The 19,636-nt window shown below is 35.9% G+C and overlaps 1 protein-coding gene and 1 long non-coding RNA gene across 3 annotated transcripts; both read right to left on the reverse strand.

Moving 5' to 3' along the window:
• Positions 1-1,141: 1,141 nt before the first annotated feature.
• Positions 1,142-2,710, reverse strand: LOC128984569 (transmembrane protein 53-like). The gene is made up of 2 exons (XM_054403907.1): positions 2,444-2,710; positions 1,142-1,327 (listed from the first exon to the last, which is right to left on the reverse strand). Exons 1-2 carry the CDS (start codon positions 2,699-2,701, stop codon positions 1,142-1,144), a joined length of 444 nt encoding a protein of 147 aa, XP_054259882.1. The 5' UTR covers positions 2,702-2,710.
• A 1,326-nt stretch (positions 2,711-4,036) lies between these two features.
• LOC128986790 (uncharacterized) lies at positions 4,037-16,916 on the reverse strand. 2 transcript variants are annotated; one of them, XR_008490155.1, is made up of 3 exons: positions 16,876-16,916; positions 12,653-12,796; positions 4,037-4,137 (listed from the first exon to the last, which is right to left on the reverse strand). It is a non-coding gene; the product is annotated as an uncharacterized LOC128986790 (long non-coding RNA). The 2 variants fall into 2 exon arrangements; XR_008490156.1 differs by lacking the exon at positions 16,876-16,916 and adding an exon at positions 15,366-15,471.
• Positions 16,917-19,636: the final 2,720 nt, after the last annotated feature.

Consider the following 19,636-nt stretch of genomic DNA (forward strand, 5'->3'; position numbering starts at 1 on the left):
TGGTAGAAACCAATACGAATCTTAAGTTGTTTAAGTTTTTTAAGGATGTTTTTGAGGACACTATTGAATTGAAATGCTATGATTACGGTCTCCCTATATAGTGTCACAATATAGTGTACACAAGTACTCAGTGTGTATATAGGTAATGTAAGTTTAATAATCCCGTCTAATGTTTTTGTGTTTACTGTAGTTTGTTTGTTGAGCTAATTTAGTCTTTAATGTAACATATAGAAGATTGGAAGCCTAGTTTTGGCTAGAAAAATGTCTAAGGTTAGACAGAGGAGAAATGTTAGGGATACAGTACTGCAAACTTGTAGACCAGCTGATTTCCACACTTATTGACATTTCAAAGTTAATTAAAAATACACTTTTCTTCTTTAATTTTTATTGGTTGATTCCTTGGTCCAACCAACTTGATTTTAGCGAATTTCCCTATAGGGAAGTAGCTATTACCGTAGGTGGCATGGTAAAACCTAGGCCCGGGACCGATTTACTTTTTAATTTTGATGTCCCCAGAGGCCAAAAACACCATTCGTTCAAATTTATATATATATATATAGATTTTTATATATATGTGTCCGTAAACGCGATAACTTGAGTAATTTTTGTCCGATTTTGATGAAATTTGGTTTAAAGGTGTAAGGCGAGATAAACTTGAATGAGTTCGCGAACCAGCATGATCGGACCATGGGAACGGGGTTTCCCGGTGGGTTTTATGGGGTAAAAATTGGTTTTTCTCATTTTTGACCTCCAAAACAAAAAATTTTCCAATTTATCTCTAGACCATATTAAAGAGCTTAAAAAAACAAATAATTTAGTATATCAAAGTGTTTTTGTACGGTTATTGGTAACAGAGAAAATTCAAAAAATTGAAAATTAAAAATTCCCATGTTATTCTTATGGAGAATATTGAAAATGTTGTAGTTTGTTTGTTTATGGATATATTTTGATCAAACTAGGCAAATTTATTTATTTTATACTAAGCTATTAATATTTTACTAAAACACACTTTATTAGTTTCAGTTTCCTTGTGGCAGCAAACCTAGGTACTCGTTAAACCTAAATAGATTCAATTGAAAATCATTCAGATAAATGGAAATTCGCTTACTCGGCAGGTTTGCTGTGGCGGGGGTATTATTATTTAATAAAGTGCATTGTACAATGTGTCGACAAACCTGTTGACTATGTGCTCGTAACGTTCAAGATCTTGTTTCATCTTCACCATAACCTCTCCCCAAACATAACCCCCAACGGAGAAGCCATGGACAAAGAGGGGTTCGTTTGTGGAGTTCTGATCAAGGAAACTCAGTACTTCGTCTGCCACCACCTAAAATATTGTAGCATGTTAAAAAAATTAAAAACATTGATATTTAATTGAAAAATACAATTTCCACAAGTTTAGAGTAATGCATATTGTGAAAATTTATACTTGTCTTCAGTTTCGATCATCACCATGCAGTGATGTAGTCGTAAATTTTCCAGTGCAGGAACGTTTACCATCGTCATGGGAAAATTTCAAGCCATATATTAATATGTCGGTTGAATTGAAAAAGCAGTGTAGGAACGCCGTTTCCGCTCCAATACACAGCTAACACATTTCTAAATTGCAAAATGATCACTTAACAGAATATTGACATTGACTAACCAGATAGTTTACACCTACATAAATTTGTGTGTGCAATGAAGCTATAACTTTCAGCAAGTTTCCATAATTTATGTTTTGTGAAAGCCTTGTGTTAATAAAAGAACTTAGCCCTTCCCGGACTATAGGCGGTGTAAAAAAGAGGATAACCCTGTAACCACAGTGATCATCTACGCAGACACTCTGTTCACATTACACTTAGTCGACCAGTTGGTCCGCCTGTATAGTTGATTATACATAGCAACATTAATCTTTGTAAAAACGATATTTTATTCAATTATATCTATAACCAATGTACTAGGAATGTTTTTTTCTAAAAGAATAAACAAATTTAACAACAAAAATAATTTTTTAAATAAAATAAAATATTTTGGACAAAAGTGCTGCATAGGTCAACTAATTACAACATTTAATAATTTACAGATGTAAAAAAAACTTTTCTGCTGTCTGTATACATATTATAGGCCGTCCAGGAAGGGTTTAACAAATAAATATTTTGGATATTAATATTATTTTGGATATATTAATATTTTGGATATTCTTTGTCACAGAGAAATGGTAGGCCGTAACCTTAATATAAGGAGTGATTGTTAAAGCAAATTTTCCGTATAGGGAATAAGCTATTACCAAAGGTCTCACAGTAAGATCTACTACAACTCTTTACTTTCACTTTTTGACATCACTGGAGACCAAAAACATTTCTAAAAATGTATAAATTTATGTGTGTGTGTATGTCCGTAAACCGATATTAACATCACTACTTAATAACTATAATATATACTACTGTATGACTGGTCCCACCTGACTGCCAGTGACTGGGAACAGCAGCTGCCAAGGAGTAATGCTGATGGTCAACACATTGCAGCCTCGGTTGACATAGAACTCACAGTACTTGTTAATATGTTTCTTCTGGGCTAACATCCATGATAGAAGTACAACCAGGGGTCGTGGTGTGTCATTGACCAAACGACCTTGAGTCACCTTGACAGAGTCAGCTGTCACTAGCTCCAGAGACTTTGACAAAGCCTGGCGAGATAGAGCCCTTATCTGTGACATCATCACCACACCAGCACTCTGCAACATCACCTCAGATGAGTCACCTTGACAGAGTCAACTGTCACTAGCTCCAGAGACTTTGACAAAGCCTGGCGAGATAGAGCCCTTATCTGTGACATCATCACCACACCAGCACTCTGCAACATCACCTCAGATGAGTCACCTTGACAGAGTCAACTATCACTAGCTCCAGAGACTTTGACAAAGCCTGGCGAGATAGAGCCCTTATCTGTGACATCATCACCACACCAGCACTCTGCAACATCACCTCAGATGAGTCACCTTGACAGAGTCAACTGTCACTAGCTCCAGAGACTTTGACAAAGCCTGGCGAGATAGAGCCCTTATCTGTGACATCATCACCACACCAGCATTCTGCAACATCACCATATGAGTCACTTTGACAGAGTCAGCTGTCACTAGCTCCAGAGACTTTGACAAAGCCTGGCGAGATAGAGCCCTTATCTGTGACATCATCACCACACCAGCATTCTGCAACATCACCATATGAGTCACTTTGACAGAGTCAGCTGTCACTAGCTCCAGAGACTTTGACAAAGCCTGGCGAGATAGAGCCCTTATCTGTGACATCATCACCACACCAGCATTCTGCAACATCACCATATGAGTCACTTTGACAGAGTCAGCTGTCACTAGCTCCAGAGACTTTGACAAAGCCTGGCGAGATAGAGCCCTTATCTGTGACATCATCACCACACCAGCATTCTGCAACATCACCTCATATGAGTCACTTTTACAGATTCGCTGTCACTAGCTCCAGAGACTTTGACAAGGCCTGACGAGACAGAGTCCATATCTGTGACATCATCAACACACCAGTACCCTACAACATCACCTCATATGAGTCACCTTGACAGAGTCAGCTGTCACTAGCTCCAGAGACTTTGACAAAGCCTGGCGAGATAGAGCCCTTATCTGTGACATCATCACCACACCAGCACTCTGCAACATCACCTCAGATGAGTCACCTTGACAGAGTCAACTGTCACTAGCTCCAGAGACTTTGACAAAGCCTGGCGAGATAGAGCCCTTATCTGTGACATCATCACCACACCAGCACTCTGCAACATCACCTCAGATGAGTCACCTTGACAGAGTCAACTGTCACTAGCTCCAGAGACTTTGACAAAGCCTGGCGAGATAGAGCCCTTATCTGTGACATCATCACCACACCAGCACTCTGCAACATCACCTCAGATGAGTCACCTTGACAGAGTCAACTGTCACTAGCTCCAGAGACTTTGACAAAGCCTGGCGAGATAGAGCCCTTATCTATGACATCATCACCACACCAGCACTCTGCAACATCACCTCATATGAGTCACCTTGACAGAGTCAACTGTCACTAGCTCCAGAGACTTTGACAAAGCCTGGCGAGATAGAGCCCTTATCTGTGACATCATCACCACACCAGCACTCTGCAACATCACCTCATATGAGTCACATTGTTTACAGCTCATTTTGCTATATAAACAATTAGCTGTTTTGTTGAGTAAGTTATCAACTATTTGGCCTGATTTGGTTGTTTGATTTAAGTTAGATGTACGATATAAAATACTTCTCTGCCTAAATATAAAAAAAATAGCCTAGACAAATTATACAGGGTGTTTTTTTATGTAGGCTATGTCAATGTTTTATTCGAAGATTTGGTAAGTTTTTCTCATATCAGCCTACACAAGATTTAAAATTAATCAAAACCAAAATGGCGGTATCCACTACTTACCAGATTTAAAAGTCATAAAACTTAAACGTTTGTATTAAGGCTATAAAAGTAGAATTTTGTTTCTAAAAGCGTTGGCGGATGTGTAACTATTATATGCAACAGATGTGCAAAAGATATGCAAAAGATTAAAATGTTTCTATTTTGTGTCCTCTTCCCGTTGCAAAGCACGGGTAAAACAGCTAGTATCAAATAAAAGAGCATGAAAAAAGAAAATGTTTGGTGAAAAAAATGGAAAATCGGCTCATGAATTTGTGAGATAATCCCCCCCCCTTTCCCCCTACCCATTACTTTTTTTTAATAGCAAGGTACCCCTTGTGACATATCAAATGAAAGAGCATGAAAAAATAAAATGTTTGGTGAAATTCATTTTTCATTTGATATGTCACAAGGGGTACCTTGCTATTTAAAAAAAAAGTTATCGGTAGGGGGAAAGGGGGGGATTATCTCACAAATTCATGAGCCAATTTTCAATTTTTTTCACCAAATATTTTCTTTTTTCATGCTCTTTCATTTGATATGTCACAAGGGGTACCTTGCTATTAAAAAAAAATATAAGTTCCGGTGAAGGGGGGGGGGATATCTCACACATTTATGAGCCAATTTTAAAATTTTTTTCACTAAACATTTTATTTTTTCATGCTCTTTCATTTGATATATTACAAGGGCATATGCAACGCCCTTGCATATTTAAAAAAAAATAAGTTGGTGGCCGGGGGGAAAGGGGGGAATGTGAATGTAACGTTCACAACAAAACAATTGGGCCCCCTACGTCAATAGATGATTCCCGCAAACTGCATTTTTCTATCTATTGCGGTTTTTACATAAAAAAAGATGCAAGTTTTTAAAAAAACACCCTATAAGAATAAAAAAAAAATTAATATTAGTGTAGATACAGTTAGTTATCTTTAGAAGCTTTGTTAAACCGGGTTTTCCTAGACGCGGAAGAGGAGCGCCGAGAGCGGAAAAGCGATTAATATGACATTCCACTCCGCTTCTAGGAAAACAGTAACCTAAAATTACCTAAGACAAGAGGAGTCCGCTCTCCGCGTTCCTCTCTCCGCGCTCTGCTTCCGCGCCTAGGAAAACCCAGCTTTACTGAATATGGCCAGCTGCCTATGTATTTATTAGGACCTTTTATTCAAAGTCCAATTATCAAGAAAAGGGGTATTTGGTTTAGAATAATCCAAAAGTTACTGACTTGTCTAGTTTGAGATCTTGTGGTCTTTTTACTGACTAAGGCTGATATGTTCCTTAGACGGGACTGTTGATTAATAGCCAATACAGTCATATACCTTTGGCAAAGTATACATTCCTTCTACATGAACCAGCTGTAGCCAATTTCTTATTCAAAGAAAACATTTTAGCTGTATCGTGACATTGTCGATAACTTGTAAAAATTTAAAATACAATAAATAATATTTTATTTCATTGTTTGATGAGCCAGTCACATATTGGACTAGTGTCTAAAATATTATGTTTTCTACCTTTTTAGTTACTGAGATAGTTGACGTGGCATAAAGGATGATAGCTTACAATATGTCGTCCTATCAATCAGACTTGTTTAAAGTAGTCTGCATATTCAAGTCCGCAATATCAGTAATTTATATCAGCGCAATTTGACGGTAGTTCACTTCAACTAAGTTTGTTTTGATTTTAAAACCTGCGACAACTAGGCTATAACATAGCCCTCAACCGGTGCCGTATCACGTGTTTCGTTACCGCCTGGTCAACCAGTGTTAAATGTTCAGTTTCGTGTTTTTGTGTTTTTATGTCGTGTCTATGTTATTTATTTACTACTATAAACTTTCGACGAACTCCATCATGAGGAATATCTAATGACTGCTTGACATTCTCACGACCTGATGATGTGCTCCTGCAGCACGAAACAGCTGTAGTCACTACGAACTACATAGGATCGTTTTGGACAGAACAAGGTAATTTAAACCACTATACGCTATAACATAGGATGGAATGTATAGTTCTGTCAATAATACAAGATATGTGCATTATTCTCAGGGTTTTATGACAGGGATTTTCAACATATTTGATTGATTTTAAATATATTTGGTGGACTTATAAATTAAAATGTTTTATTCTGAGTTATGTGAAGCTAAAATTAAAAAGAAAAACAAAACTAAACAAAAATATTTTATATTTATAGTGATTAAAATGCTTAAAACAAATGTAGGCCTATAATAAACTAAAACCTACAGTTATAGAATATCTTTTTTATATAGAAAACTATACACACCAATTAAGGAAAATCAAGCAATCTGTCCCTTGATGAATGTACAGTACTCTGTAGGCCTACTTACAATATTTTACGATCGAAGCCATTTCATAACTCATTACTTTCAAAGAAGCAAGGTTGCTCTGCAGAAAATACCAGACTAGAGTTACTATTCAAATACTGATGTTACAAGTAATGCTCAATGTGAATCAAACAAATATTGACAAAATGAGGCAAAGATGCTGGTGATAGTTTTATCATTTGATACCAGTCACCAATATGTGTTATATTTGTTGGTATATTTTGCACATTCGAACTACTAAAAACATAGAATTCTGGTAATATACTTAACAATGGAAATTTTTCCTTTGCAACCACAATAACACGATTAATAAATAATAAATAAATAAATAAAAATGCCTTTATTTGCAAGCGTCTTTCAGTACAAGAACTGTTTTACAAAGTAACTCATGTCAATATAACTAACTTAAAAATATACAAAAATTAGGATAAAAAAACAATGTGTATGACAAAACAAAATTATAAGCTATATACAATACTTTACATCTTCTTTACTTTTCTTTTGAAAGCCAGGACCCCCAGCTGTTTTAGGTCCAAGGGGAGATCATTATATATCTTTGGGCTAAAGTAAGAAAACCCTTTTCTACCCACTTCTAGTCTTACTTTTGGAATGTGGAGCAAGGCGTTCTGCCGGGTCACACGTTGAGTCACCTCCCCACGTGCCACAAGCCTCTCCACCAAGTACTTAGGCTCTTGCTGAACCAAGACCCGGTGGATGAGGCTACAAGTCTGCTCCCTGCACACGGCACCCATTGACAGCAACCCTGCAGCATCCCGAAAAGGGGATACGCGTTCACGCTTACGGATACCGTAAACGAAACGAATGGCGGAGTTCTGCACTTTTTGCAATCGGGACATCTCTTCCCTTGAGATGCTGTTGCCGTATGCAGGAAAACAGTAATGGAGCACTGACAACACTAGTGACTGTACCAGCTGCAGCTTGGCTGTCTCTGGTAGGATGTTTTTGTACCGGTACAGACCACGCAGCCTTCCCAAAGCCACCTGGGAAACATAAGTGATGTGGTCCGAGAAAGTGAGGCCACTGTCAAGTACCACACCCAAGGTCTTGACGGTATCCCTCACCATTAGAGGTTTTCCTGCGATTTGAACGTGCATGTCTCCATTTGCAACTCTGTGAAGATTAGTGGGTGTAGCAATATGAAGAATCATGCATTTTTCAGAGTTCAATTTCAAACCATGTTTGCGTGACCACTCACTTATTCTCACCAGATCAGAGTTCACTCCTGCAAAAGCTTGATCAGCAGCCTGAATCTCATAGGAGAAATGCAATTGGCAGTCATCGGCATATGAATGCACATTGCAGTGACTCACACATCTGGACAGATCTGCAGTGTACAGGGTAAACAAAATGGGCCCCAGACAGCTCCCCTGAGGCACTCCCCTTGATTTCTCTAGAGGAGGTGAGATATCGGTACCCACCCTGGTAACTTGCAGTCTGTTTTCCAGGTAAGATCTAAACCAAGCAACCGCATTGCAATGAAAACCAAAATGTTTCAATTTTGCTAGGAGCAAACCATGGCTTATGGAATCAAAGGCCTGTGAAAAATCAAGCATGACTACAGAGCTACACCTGCCCTCGCTCCTCGCCCTAAACAAGTCTGCAAACATATTCATCAATGCAGTACAGGTGCTATGGTTCTTTCTGAACCCTGATTGCAGTTTGGGAAGCAGATTCTCTGCATCTAAAAATTCGGTTATTTGGCGTATTACTAATTTTTCGAGCACTTTGGACATAGCAGGCAAGACCGATATTGGCCTTAAATCATTAAAGTTTGAAGGAATCTGTTTTTTGGGCAATGGATGTACCATACTTTTCTTCCACGCGTGTGGAAATTCACTGTTTACAAGAGACATATTCATAAGGTGAGTTATTGCATCAATGGCATAAGGGCTGACGGCTTTTATCATTGCAATACTTATGTCATCAACACCGACAGCTCTAGAGGTAATTTCATTAATAGCTTCCCTCACTTCTGATACTGATATTTTTCTTAACTGGAATTTATTTACATTACGTGTATCTTCATTATATAATCTAATCAAATCTGCATCTGCTTCAAAAAATGATCCCATTTTTACAAAAAAATCATTCATTTCACTGACCCTAAAATCATTTGGTAAATTATTTCTGCCCTTTCCTGCTACTATATCACTCTGTTTAAGGCATTTCCAAAACGCTCTTGTATCTTTACAATCTGCCAGTTTTTCTGAGAAAAAATTTCTTTTTGCTTTCCATACAGCCCCATTCAGTTTGTTTCTAACTTTTTTATAATCTATCCAGTCGACATTCTGTCCCGAGCTTGAAAATTTCCTCCTTAATTTATTTTTCATTTTTGTTAACACAATGATTTCATTATTTCTCCAAGGTGCTTTTTTCTTTGTCACTCTCTTTGTTACTAGCGGCGCATGTTTATCATTAACTGCTAACGCTCACTGGCACCAGGTAGTTTTCTTGTAAGATCTACCACAGAGACAATATAATATTACTAGACTCTTCTATCTACTATCCAAACAGTATATAAGCCTGCTGGATTGAAATTATGTAAACTACTAAGACAGAGATTTGGGACTGCAGATGGAGGTAAGAACGCATTGTCAGATTAGTTACTACAATAGTTCTGTTTCTGAGTTGTCAAAAGAGAACTTTGAACTGTGGATACCAGATATGTTTAGAAAAATAAATTTTTAAGTACCTATTCTCTAAACAACTATAAAAACAAAATTCATAACACATTATAGGTCAAATTGACAATAGCGACCACCTGGCTGTTGCATGAGGTTAGTTTTACAAAAGATGTAAGTAAAAAACGCACATCAGGTGAAATGTCGACCTTAAATCTTCACGGTTACGTCAATATTGGCTAACAAGGATCTGCAATTAAAAAATCGGTCAAGGCCGAACAACCCAAGTCTTCAGAGTTTGGTCGGGCCTCACTCACATGTCTGTGGCACACATTGTAATGGTGTGTTACATTAACATACAAACTCCCACCAACTTCACTCAGACCAGACCAGAACTGACTGATCAAGTGAACAGTGTTATCTACACAAGATGGGAATTCAAGTTAAAAGCTTCTTATGTAGAAAATGTGGAGAGGAGGAGACAGCCTTCCGCGTGATATTTAGGTGCCCAGCCCAACAAGGTCTATGTGTGAGATTCCTTGGCCTATCGACTGGAGATTAAAGGGAAGAACAGGTTACCATAGTCAAAAGGATCTCATGGTTTACTAAGAACCTGGGATTTGACAAAGAATGAGGACCTGTGAATGAGGGTGCCCAACAAGCTGTTTCAGCTGTGATGCAATCCCATGGTTTACTTATAAGCCTAGCACTCTTAAAAAAAGTGTTCTTCTGTTTGGTTATGTGCGATTTAGTGATTAAATTGTTATGTCACAGTCACAGTTAGATTTTGACCCTTTTATAGAGGCAATCGAATAGAGGTCCTTTAGTAAAATTGACAGCCAACATCAGATTGCACCTGGCATCCCTTTTCGTTTTTCTTAATGTAAGAATAATTTTTATTTTTTAATGTGCTAAAAAACAAATTAACTACAAAATGTTCAACTTGACACCAAAGCTTCATATACCAAAGGTAGTCGTGCTCTGGCAGCATGGTGAATAATAACGATCAGTCGAGAGTCGACTGACGATTCGAGTAATGCCTGTTGTGATGATTAGTCGTGGGCTTGATCGCCATTACCTTAACAAACCAGCCAAAAACTATGAGTATTCCCTGCTAATTTAGCGCTTAGTATTGATTACCTTACAATCATTAAGAATATTGCCCCACAATGTGATATTTGCAGCTTAGAAGTTTTGCCTTTTATTTCAAATGTGTTTCCCACGACAAAGAAGGTACTGAAACTATATCAATATAGGTATATTTGTGTAAAGCTTCAATCAGCTCACTTTTGCAACACTAAGCATCGGAGGCCTTGAGATTCTTATTCCATTCCAATGATCACAATAACTATCCTAAATTAAACATATGGTAGGGGATTGTGGACAAATTGTGCTAGGGGATTGTGGAACAAATTGTGGACATTGTGGAATTATTGTGTAAGAAAAATCATGCTCAGTATTATTGTTAAGTGATAGACATGATCCGTGGATGCGATACTCCCTCGTGTGGATTAAGGATCGCACAAGTAGAGTACTACGACTATCCACAGTATTATCCTGATAATTAGAACAATGCGTAAAATACAAGTCAAAATTGTGGTTCGGATTCCACTTTGTACTGAAGGTCCCTTAGTTGTCATTGGCGGTATGGGCTATTAATTAACAGTCCTGTCAAAGGAACATGTCCGGCATATTGGTGGTGCAAAGGGAATTTGATGAGTTTGTAATTTGGGGAGGAGGTAATTGAAGTTTATAAGGTTTAGTTCTAATGGACTAGGATATTTCAATTCAATATCCTTACACACTTTGTCAGTTTGCTAAGAGCCAGTAACAAACCACTTACAAATGATCACACATATTAATGAGGCGGAATGGGCACACGGGAGGGACTTAGGCTAAAGGTGTAGTGACGTCATATCATATCTCTAGTGGCTAATGTCTTCTCTTGAGGCAACACGATTACCGTAACAAAACAATTTGATTTTAGCGGCGTTCGTGGCATAGTTGGTAGCGTTTCGGATTGGTGTTCAGGAGGTCCTGGGTTCGAATCCCGCTGGCAGCTCTAACTTTTTGTCAACAAATTTTTCATATCAGCAAGTTTGGTTGGTTAGGTTAGGTTATGACAGTTTAATTTTAAAATACTAAATTTTAAAATTAATTTTATAATTAATTAAAAATTATTAATTAGATTTTTATCTTATTTAGGCTAGTTTTTATATTATCAGCAAGTCTGGTTGGTTAGGTTATGTTATGACAGTTTAATTTTAAAAATTAATTTTATAATTTTAAAACAATATTTTATAATTAAAAAGTTAATTTTATAACTAAAAATAAAAAATAAAATTAATCTAAATTTTTTCAACTTAGCAGTTCTAGCGGCAAACGCTGACACTACAAGATATGTTAGCCTTAGTCCCTCCCGTGTGCCCCACCGTTAATGAGGCTATACGGCACTGAGTGTTATGACATTATTTTAAACTGAACACATGCTTCCTTAACGGATATTTTTGTAAATTAAATATCCAACGATAAAAATTAAAAAAAAAATTACCAAACTGCTTTAAATTATAAGAGTGATAGTTGTATGACATTATTTTAAACTGAACACATGCTTCCTTAACGGATATTTTTGTAAATTAAATATCCAACGATAAAAATTAAAAAAAAAATTACCAAACTGCTTTAAATTATAAGAGTGATAGTTGATTACAAACACTGTACCTATGTACTAGTAGTAAATGCAACGTACTACAGTATGAGTCATTGGTTAATAATAATCATTATCATACATGAGTAGCGAACGCTTATCAGGTTGAATTCTTTCCATCTATATCAGAATAAACCAGCAAGTCAAAGACAATAAAATGTGCTTACATACCATTATGAATAACCTAACTCTGTTAACATCATTTACAAACAAAGGCAAACCGTGTGGTGGTGATAAGACTCAGTTTGGGCCACTTAGTTATGCAGTCATAGTCGATTACTAGATGTAAATAGTGTAGTGCCGGCCTTGAAACGTTGTTTAACACTCATTGTCCATTAGGGACTAATTAATTGATTGGAACAATAACCAAGCAATTTTCAATTGTGGTCCAGAAGCAATCAAAGATGCAAAATAAGAGAGAGATGTTCTTTTGTTAGTTATTTAAATTCTGATTACATAGATTTACAGTAAAACACTTAAAAAGTAAAATTTTAAGGCCCACGCATTGCCTAAATTAATTATAGATATAGATGTAATGTTATGACTTACACTTTTCACGTTCCCTTTGAATGGAGTGTTGCTATACCTCGTAGTTAGAAGGCCAACAGACATAAGTGATTTCAGTACCACCATCTTTCCAACAAAAGGCTACGTTGTTCACTTGTAGAGTAAAAGGCACCATGCAGACACACTCTAAAACAACATAAGCAAGTTCATATTGGTCAAGTTTCTAACTCTTTGATGGTTCAAACCCGTGGAATGTTGGAATTTTGCACACCTGAAGATTCCTTTTCTGCTCTGTACAAATAAAACAAAAGAAAATTTACAGATCTCAGCTTTTAGAATCAGGTCAGAGTTTAGGGTTTAAGGAAGACAGCAAGCAAGCAGCTTTGGCAGACCCTCTCCTTATCCGTGTACCCTCACTCAGAACATTTTTGAGAATTAAAAGTAGCTGTAAACCACCTTTGACACTATTTATAGGTTAAACTATTGATTTAAATTTCTGTATTTTTCAACAAATAAATAAACAAAATATTGTAAAACAGAGTATTTTAGGAATTTCACACTCCTTAAGATTGGGCGCTCTGGGATAAAGCCAAATCAGCCCATAGAGGCTACAAAGTGGGGCCTGGAATAAAAGTTGGGTCTAGTCTACTGTAAAATAACTGTCTTACTGTCCCCTATCACCAACATAGGTTAGTATACTGAATTGATATATCCTATCTGTTGACCAGCCTTCTCAGTAGTGAAGCATTTCAGTGTGTGTGAATCCAAAATGAAATAGGTTGTAATTTTAATTTGTTATGACCAAGAAAGTTGGTATGCAGGATAGAAGGGATTATTCCAAATCCAGTATAGTGTGGGGTTTTAACATGGATTTAAAGAAATGGAATGGAATAATGATAACTAGTGGTCGTCCAGTGGTTGAATACTCGACCAAAAACATGTGATGTACAGAAATCTTTATTTACACCCCACACTGTAAGTAAAACATGTAATGATTGGGATTTTGTCAATGTGTTTAGATTTTCTTTTTATATTTCGTCACCAACATGGCAACCCATAAGGCCCATATTCATTTTTTTTTTAATTTTCAATTAAGTTTTGTGCTTATTTTTGAGCCTATTTTATTTTATACATGGTTTCTGCACATCTACGGGCAAATATCTTTCTAACGGTATGCATAGATTTTCCCTGCGATGCACACAAGCTGAGAAAAAAGGTTTTAAAGAAACATGCTTGCCTAATTATAGGATTGTCATAAACCTCGTCTTATCAAAACTCAAACATAATTTTCATGTCGTCGGGGTGACTTGATACCACATTGGCTGTACTTTTGATAGATGCCCTTCTTACAATAATTTTAGTTTCTGGGGAGGACTACAAAATAACTTCAATGTCAATGAGTGGCCCAAACCATTTTAAATGGCCTACCAATCCAGATGTATGCTGGTATAACAAATGTGATATGAAAGAACCATTACACCTCTATTACCCATTAACGCAAGGTGAATGTTCGCAGTCCCCCGAGATGAAAAAATTGAGGCTAAAGGACAAAATCAATGAATAAATGTGTTTAAGAAGCCCTGTAAATAGTGTAGATAATGAACAATTTAATTAAGTTACTTTAAAGCTGACAGTTCTTGAATTTTTGAGAAAGAAACATTTTTTAAATTTAAACCATTTTTTCAAGAAGTATAACTGCGGCGACGTGTAAAATTGCAACATTTCGCTAAGAAGAAAAAATGTAAAATAAGTAATTAAAATTTTGGTTATTATTTTGTTTGAACACACCACTCTTCTAGTTTATGTTAAGGTAAGTAATACTGTGTTTTGGTCCAATATTATTTTTTACAGATTTTTTTATAGTTTTACCAACAAACCCCGCGTTTTGGTTTATAATTTGATTAATAGCTTCAGTAATAATTATGCTAAAAATATGTAAAAAATATCAAAAGATTCAGAACAAAAAGATGGACTCAAATCACCCCTTAAATAAGCCTAATATTGTATTACATTGAAATCACATGCAATCTTATAGGCTGGTATCAAGTGACCCCACTTGCGGGGGTGACTTGAACCGGCAATATTTATTATTTTTTCTTTTACTAGTAACCATGGTAAAAATATATTACTTTGTAAATAGTTAGTATAAGCTAAGACTGTAGGTAATAAGTAGGCTATAAAAAAATATTAGTTCTAATGTGCTTAGTTACAAACATACAATGGTGTAAACTTCAAAAGTGGTATCAAGTCACCCCGTTTTACGGTAGTTAAATTGATAGTTTCAATCAATATTAGTGTAAATCAGTTAAGAAACTGTACCTGTACCCGGAAGCAGTCTTATAAAGTAATAAAGATGGTACAAGTGATTCTTATCGAAGTAGGCTAGACATTAGAAATTCATTAGAAGGATGTGCTTGTGCTATCAACAAACAGTTTCTTAACTGGGCTACGCTAATAATGATTGAAACTATTGATTAAATTAGTAAACCTTCATGCGATTTTTTAACCATCCGCAAGTTTGGTTTGGTTGGTAGGGTTGTGATAGTTTAATTTTATAATAGACCTAGATAAGTTATATTTTAAAATATCGATTAAGTCTATTAACTTAATCAATATTTTCAATTTGATAGTTTCAATCAATATTAGCGTAGCCCAGTTAAGAAAATGTACCCGACAAACTCTTATTTACTAAATCCAAAGTATAGACTGCATCTCTGTTTCGTTTCTGTTGACAAGTTTCTTAATTCTTACATACCTTTGCAAGAGTATGATCCTGCAGTAACCCCTTTGGGGTACAGTTTCTTAACTGGGCTATGCTAATATTGATTGAAACTATCGAATTGAAAATATTGATTAATAATCTATATTTTTTAATAGGCCTAAATCTATATATATAAAAGGCAAAGCCCTCACTGACTGACTGACTAACTGACTCACTCACTCACTCACTCATCACTAATTCTCCCACTTCCAATTTACCTAGGCGGCTGAAATTTGGTACACTGATTCTTTAGGCATTAAATAGGAAAACTAAGTTGTTTTTATTCTGATCGGACTCTCGGGTCTCTGCCCCAGTGGCTCTGGAATTTCCCATGTTAACCTTATGAGTACTCATATTTAAATGGAATTAATGCATCTTAACAGCTGTTTCAATTAAACAAGTTGGTTCTGTTCTATGATGTGCAATAGCATTAAAGTTACAAGGATTACCAACAGGGTGCAGTACTATTATTTTTTTTTAATTTATGACAACAACAGCTAATTTGCAACCAAAAGGTGAATGAGCGTAGCGAACGAACTTCAACCTGGAGGCGAGTTAGCGTAGCGAACGAGCTAACCTGAAGGCAAGTGAGCGCAGCGAACGAGCTCCAACTTAAAGGTGAGTGAGCGTAGCGAACGAACTTCAACCAGGTTGTGATTAAGCCATGCGAACGAGCTCACTAATGAAGTAAAGCGGGGCAAAGCCCGCGGGTACAGCTAGTATAGGTAGCCTATAAAAGGCAAAGCCCTCACTGTCTCACTCACTCACTCATCACTAATTCTCCCACTTCCCATTTACCTACGAGGCTGAAATTCGGTACACCGATTCTTTGGGCATTAAATAGGAAAACTAAGTAGTTTTTATTCTGATCAGGCTTTCGGGCTCCGCCCCAGTGGCTCTGGAGTTTCCCATGTTAACCTTATGATTTTTCACATTTAAAAAGAATTTCTTAACAGCTGTTTCAATTAAACAATTTGGTTATGTTCTATGATGTTCAATAGCATTAAAGTTACAAGGATTACCAACAGGGTGCAGCACTATTATTTTTTTTAAATTTATGACAACAACAGCTAATTTGCAACCAAAAGGTGAATGAGCGTAACGAACGAACTTCAACCTGGAGGCGAGTTAGCGTAGCGAACGAGCTAACCTGATGGCAAGTGAGCGCAGCGAACGAGCTCCAACTTAAAGGTGAGTGAGCGTAGCGAACGAACTTGGTTAATATTGATAGTTTCAATCAATATTAGCATATAGCCATAGACTAACCAACGTTTTATCTATGATATAGCCCAGTTAAGAAACTGTAGGCTACCCTCGATAGTTTCAATCAATATTAGCATAGCCCAGTTAAGAAACTGTACCCAATCTTTGTTCTTCGCGTTTTTGGTACCGGTACCTGAAAGCCGGAAATAGTAGCAGCCTACCGCTACCGTACCGTACAGCACCAATGAGGTAATATTTAGTCAAGATGTAAGCTACAAGAACAAAATTCAAATTCACTCACTTGCACAACTACGAGCTACGACAGATGTCTGTGAAACTGCCAATAAACCAACATTAAGCTATGACGTCACCGTCAGATCAGTAGATCAAGAAGGCCGTGGCATCAAAACTTCCTAACCTCAATTTCATGTATCAAAACGTCCTAACCTCAAACACATGTTTCACGTGTCAAAACTTCCTAACCTCAAAAACATTTTATGTTTAAATCATACGTTTTGAGCAGTTTTAAAGTGTTTGTTTTACTAATGTACCATTTATATGTAACTGAGGTGTCTAAATAAAGTATATTAACCACAAATAACACTTGATTCTATACCATAATTGGATCACGCAATGTACTCCCACGTGCGAAGATAGTATAAAAACCTGAGCTAGTAAAAACAAAAATCTTCAAAAACGGTTAATAAGATTTTGATAATTTTTATGTAGTATAATTATAAGTACTTAAGCAACCTGAGAAATAAATTGCATTCCCATACCATGCTTATGATGGTTTCTATAAGTGGTAGAAGTTGTGCCTGTTCATTTCAAGGCAACTGATTTGCCGATTTAGTTAAAAATGTATATCTCAAAAATCGTTTAAACAATTTTAATCATTTTTATGTAGTATGATCATCATGTTTTAAGCTACCTGAGAAATAAATTGCATTCCCATACCATTGTTATGATGGTTTCTATAAGAGGTAGAAGTTGGGCCTGTTCATTTCTAGGCTACTGACTTGCCGATTTAGTTAAAAATGTATATCTCAAAAATCGTTTAAACGATTTTAATCATTTTTATGTAGTATGATCATAATGTCTTAAGCTACCTGTAAAATAAATTGCATTCCCATACCATTCTTATGACGGTTTCTATAAGAGGTAGAAGTTGGGCCTGTTCATTCCTAGGTTACTGATTGGCCGATATAGTTAAAAATTTATATCTCGAAAACCTTTTACAAGATTTTAATAATTTTTATGTAGTAGGATCATAATGTCTTACTCTAACTGAGAAATAAATTGCATTTCCATACCATGGTTATGATGGAATCTATAAGAGGTAGAAGTTGGGCCTGTTCATTTCTAGGCTACTGACTTGCCGATTCAGTTAAAATTGTATATCTCAAAAATCGTTTAAACGATTTTAATCATTTTTATGTAGTATGATCATAATGTCTTAAGCTACCTGTAAAATAAATTGCATTCCTATACCATTCTTATGACGGTTTCTATAAGAGGTAGAAGTTGGGCCTGTTCATTCCTAGGTTACTAATTGGCCGATATAGTTAAAAATTTATATCTCGAAAACCTTTTACAAGATTTTAATAATTTTTATGTAGTAGGATCATAATGTCTTACTCTAACTGAGAAATAAATTGCATTTCCATACCATGGTTATGATGGAATCTATATGTGGTAGAAGTTGTGCCTGTTCATTTCAAGGCAACTGATCTGCCGATTTAGTTAAGAGAGTATATCTCAAAAATCGTTTAAACAATTTTAATGATTTTTATGTAGTATGATCATCATGTTTTAAGCTACCTGAGAAATAAATTGCATTCCCATACCATTGTTATGATGGTTTCTATAAGAGGTAGAAGTTGGGCCTGTTCATTTCTAGGCTACTGACTTGCCGATTCAGTTAAAATTGTATATCTCAAAAATCGTTTAAACGATTTTAATCATTTTTATGTAGTATGATCATAATGTCTTAAGCTACCTGTAAAATAAATTGCATTCCCATACCATTCTTATGACGGTTTCTATAAGAGGTAGAAGTTGGGCCTGTTCATTCCTAGGTTACTGATTGGCCGATATAGTTAAAAATTTATATCTCGAAAACCTTTTACAAGATTTTAATAATTTTTATGTAGTAGGATCATAATGTCTTGCTCTAACTGAGAAATAAATTGCATTTCCATACCATGGTTATGATGGAATCTATAAGAGGTAGAAGTTGGGCCTGTTCATTTCTAGGCTACTGACTTTCCGATTCAGTTAAAATTGTATATCTCAAAAATCGTTTAAACGATTTTAATCATTTTTATGTAGTATGATCATAATGTCTTAAGCTACCTGTAAAATAAATTACATTCCCATACCATTCTTATGACGGTTTCTATAAGAGGTAGAACATGGGCCTGTTCATTCCTAGGTTACTAACTGGCCGATATAGTTAAAAATTTATATCTCGAAAACCTTTTACAAGATGTTAATAATTTTTATGTAGTAGGATCATAATGTCTTACTCTAACTGAGAAATAAATTGCATTTCCATACCATGGTTATGATGGAATCTATATGTGGTAGAAGTTGTGCCTGTTCATTTCAAGGCAACTGATCTGCCGATTTAGTTAAGAAAGTATATCTCAAAAATCGTTTAAACAATTTTAATGATTTTTATGTAGTATGATCATAATGTCTTAAGCTACCTGTAAAATAAATTGCATTCCCATACCATTCTTATGACGGTTTCTATAAGAGGTAGAAGTTGGGACTGTTCATTCCTAGGTTACTGATTGGCCGATATAGTTAAAAATTTATATCTCGAAAACCTTTTACAAGATTTTAATAATTTTTATGTAGTAGGATCATAATGTCTTACTCTAACTGAGAAATAAATTGCATTTCCATACCATGGTTATGATGGAATCTATATGTGGTAGAAGTTGTGCCTGTTCATTTCAAGGCAACTGATCTGCCGATTTAGTTAAGAAAGTATATCTCAAAAATCGTTTAAACAATTTTAATGATTTTTATGTAGTATGATCATCATGTTTTAA

This window comes from Macrosteles quadrilineatus, unplaced genomic scaffold (assembly GCF_028750875.1).
Source record: "Macrosteles quadrilineatus isolate MER2022 unplaced genomic scaffold, UCM_ALF_1.0 Scaffold_2__2_contigs__length_208266976, whole genome shotgun sequence".
Taxonomy (NCBI): domain Eukaryota; kingdom Metazoa; phylum Arthropoda; class Insecta; order Hemiptera; family Cicadellidae; genus Macrosteles; species Macrosteles quadrilineatus.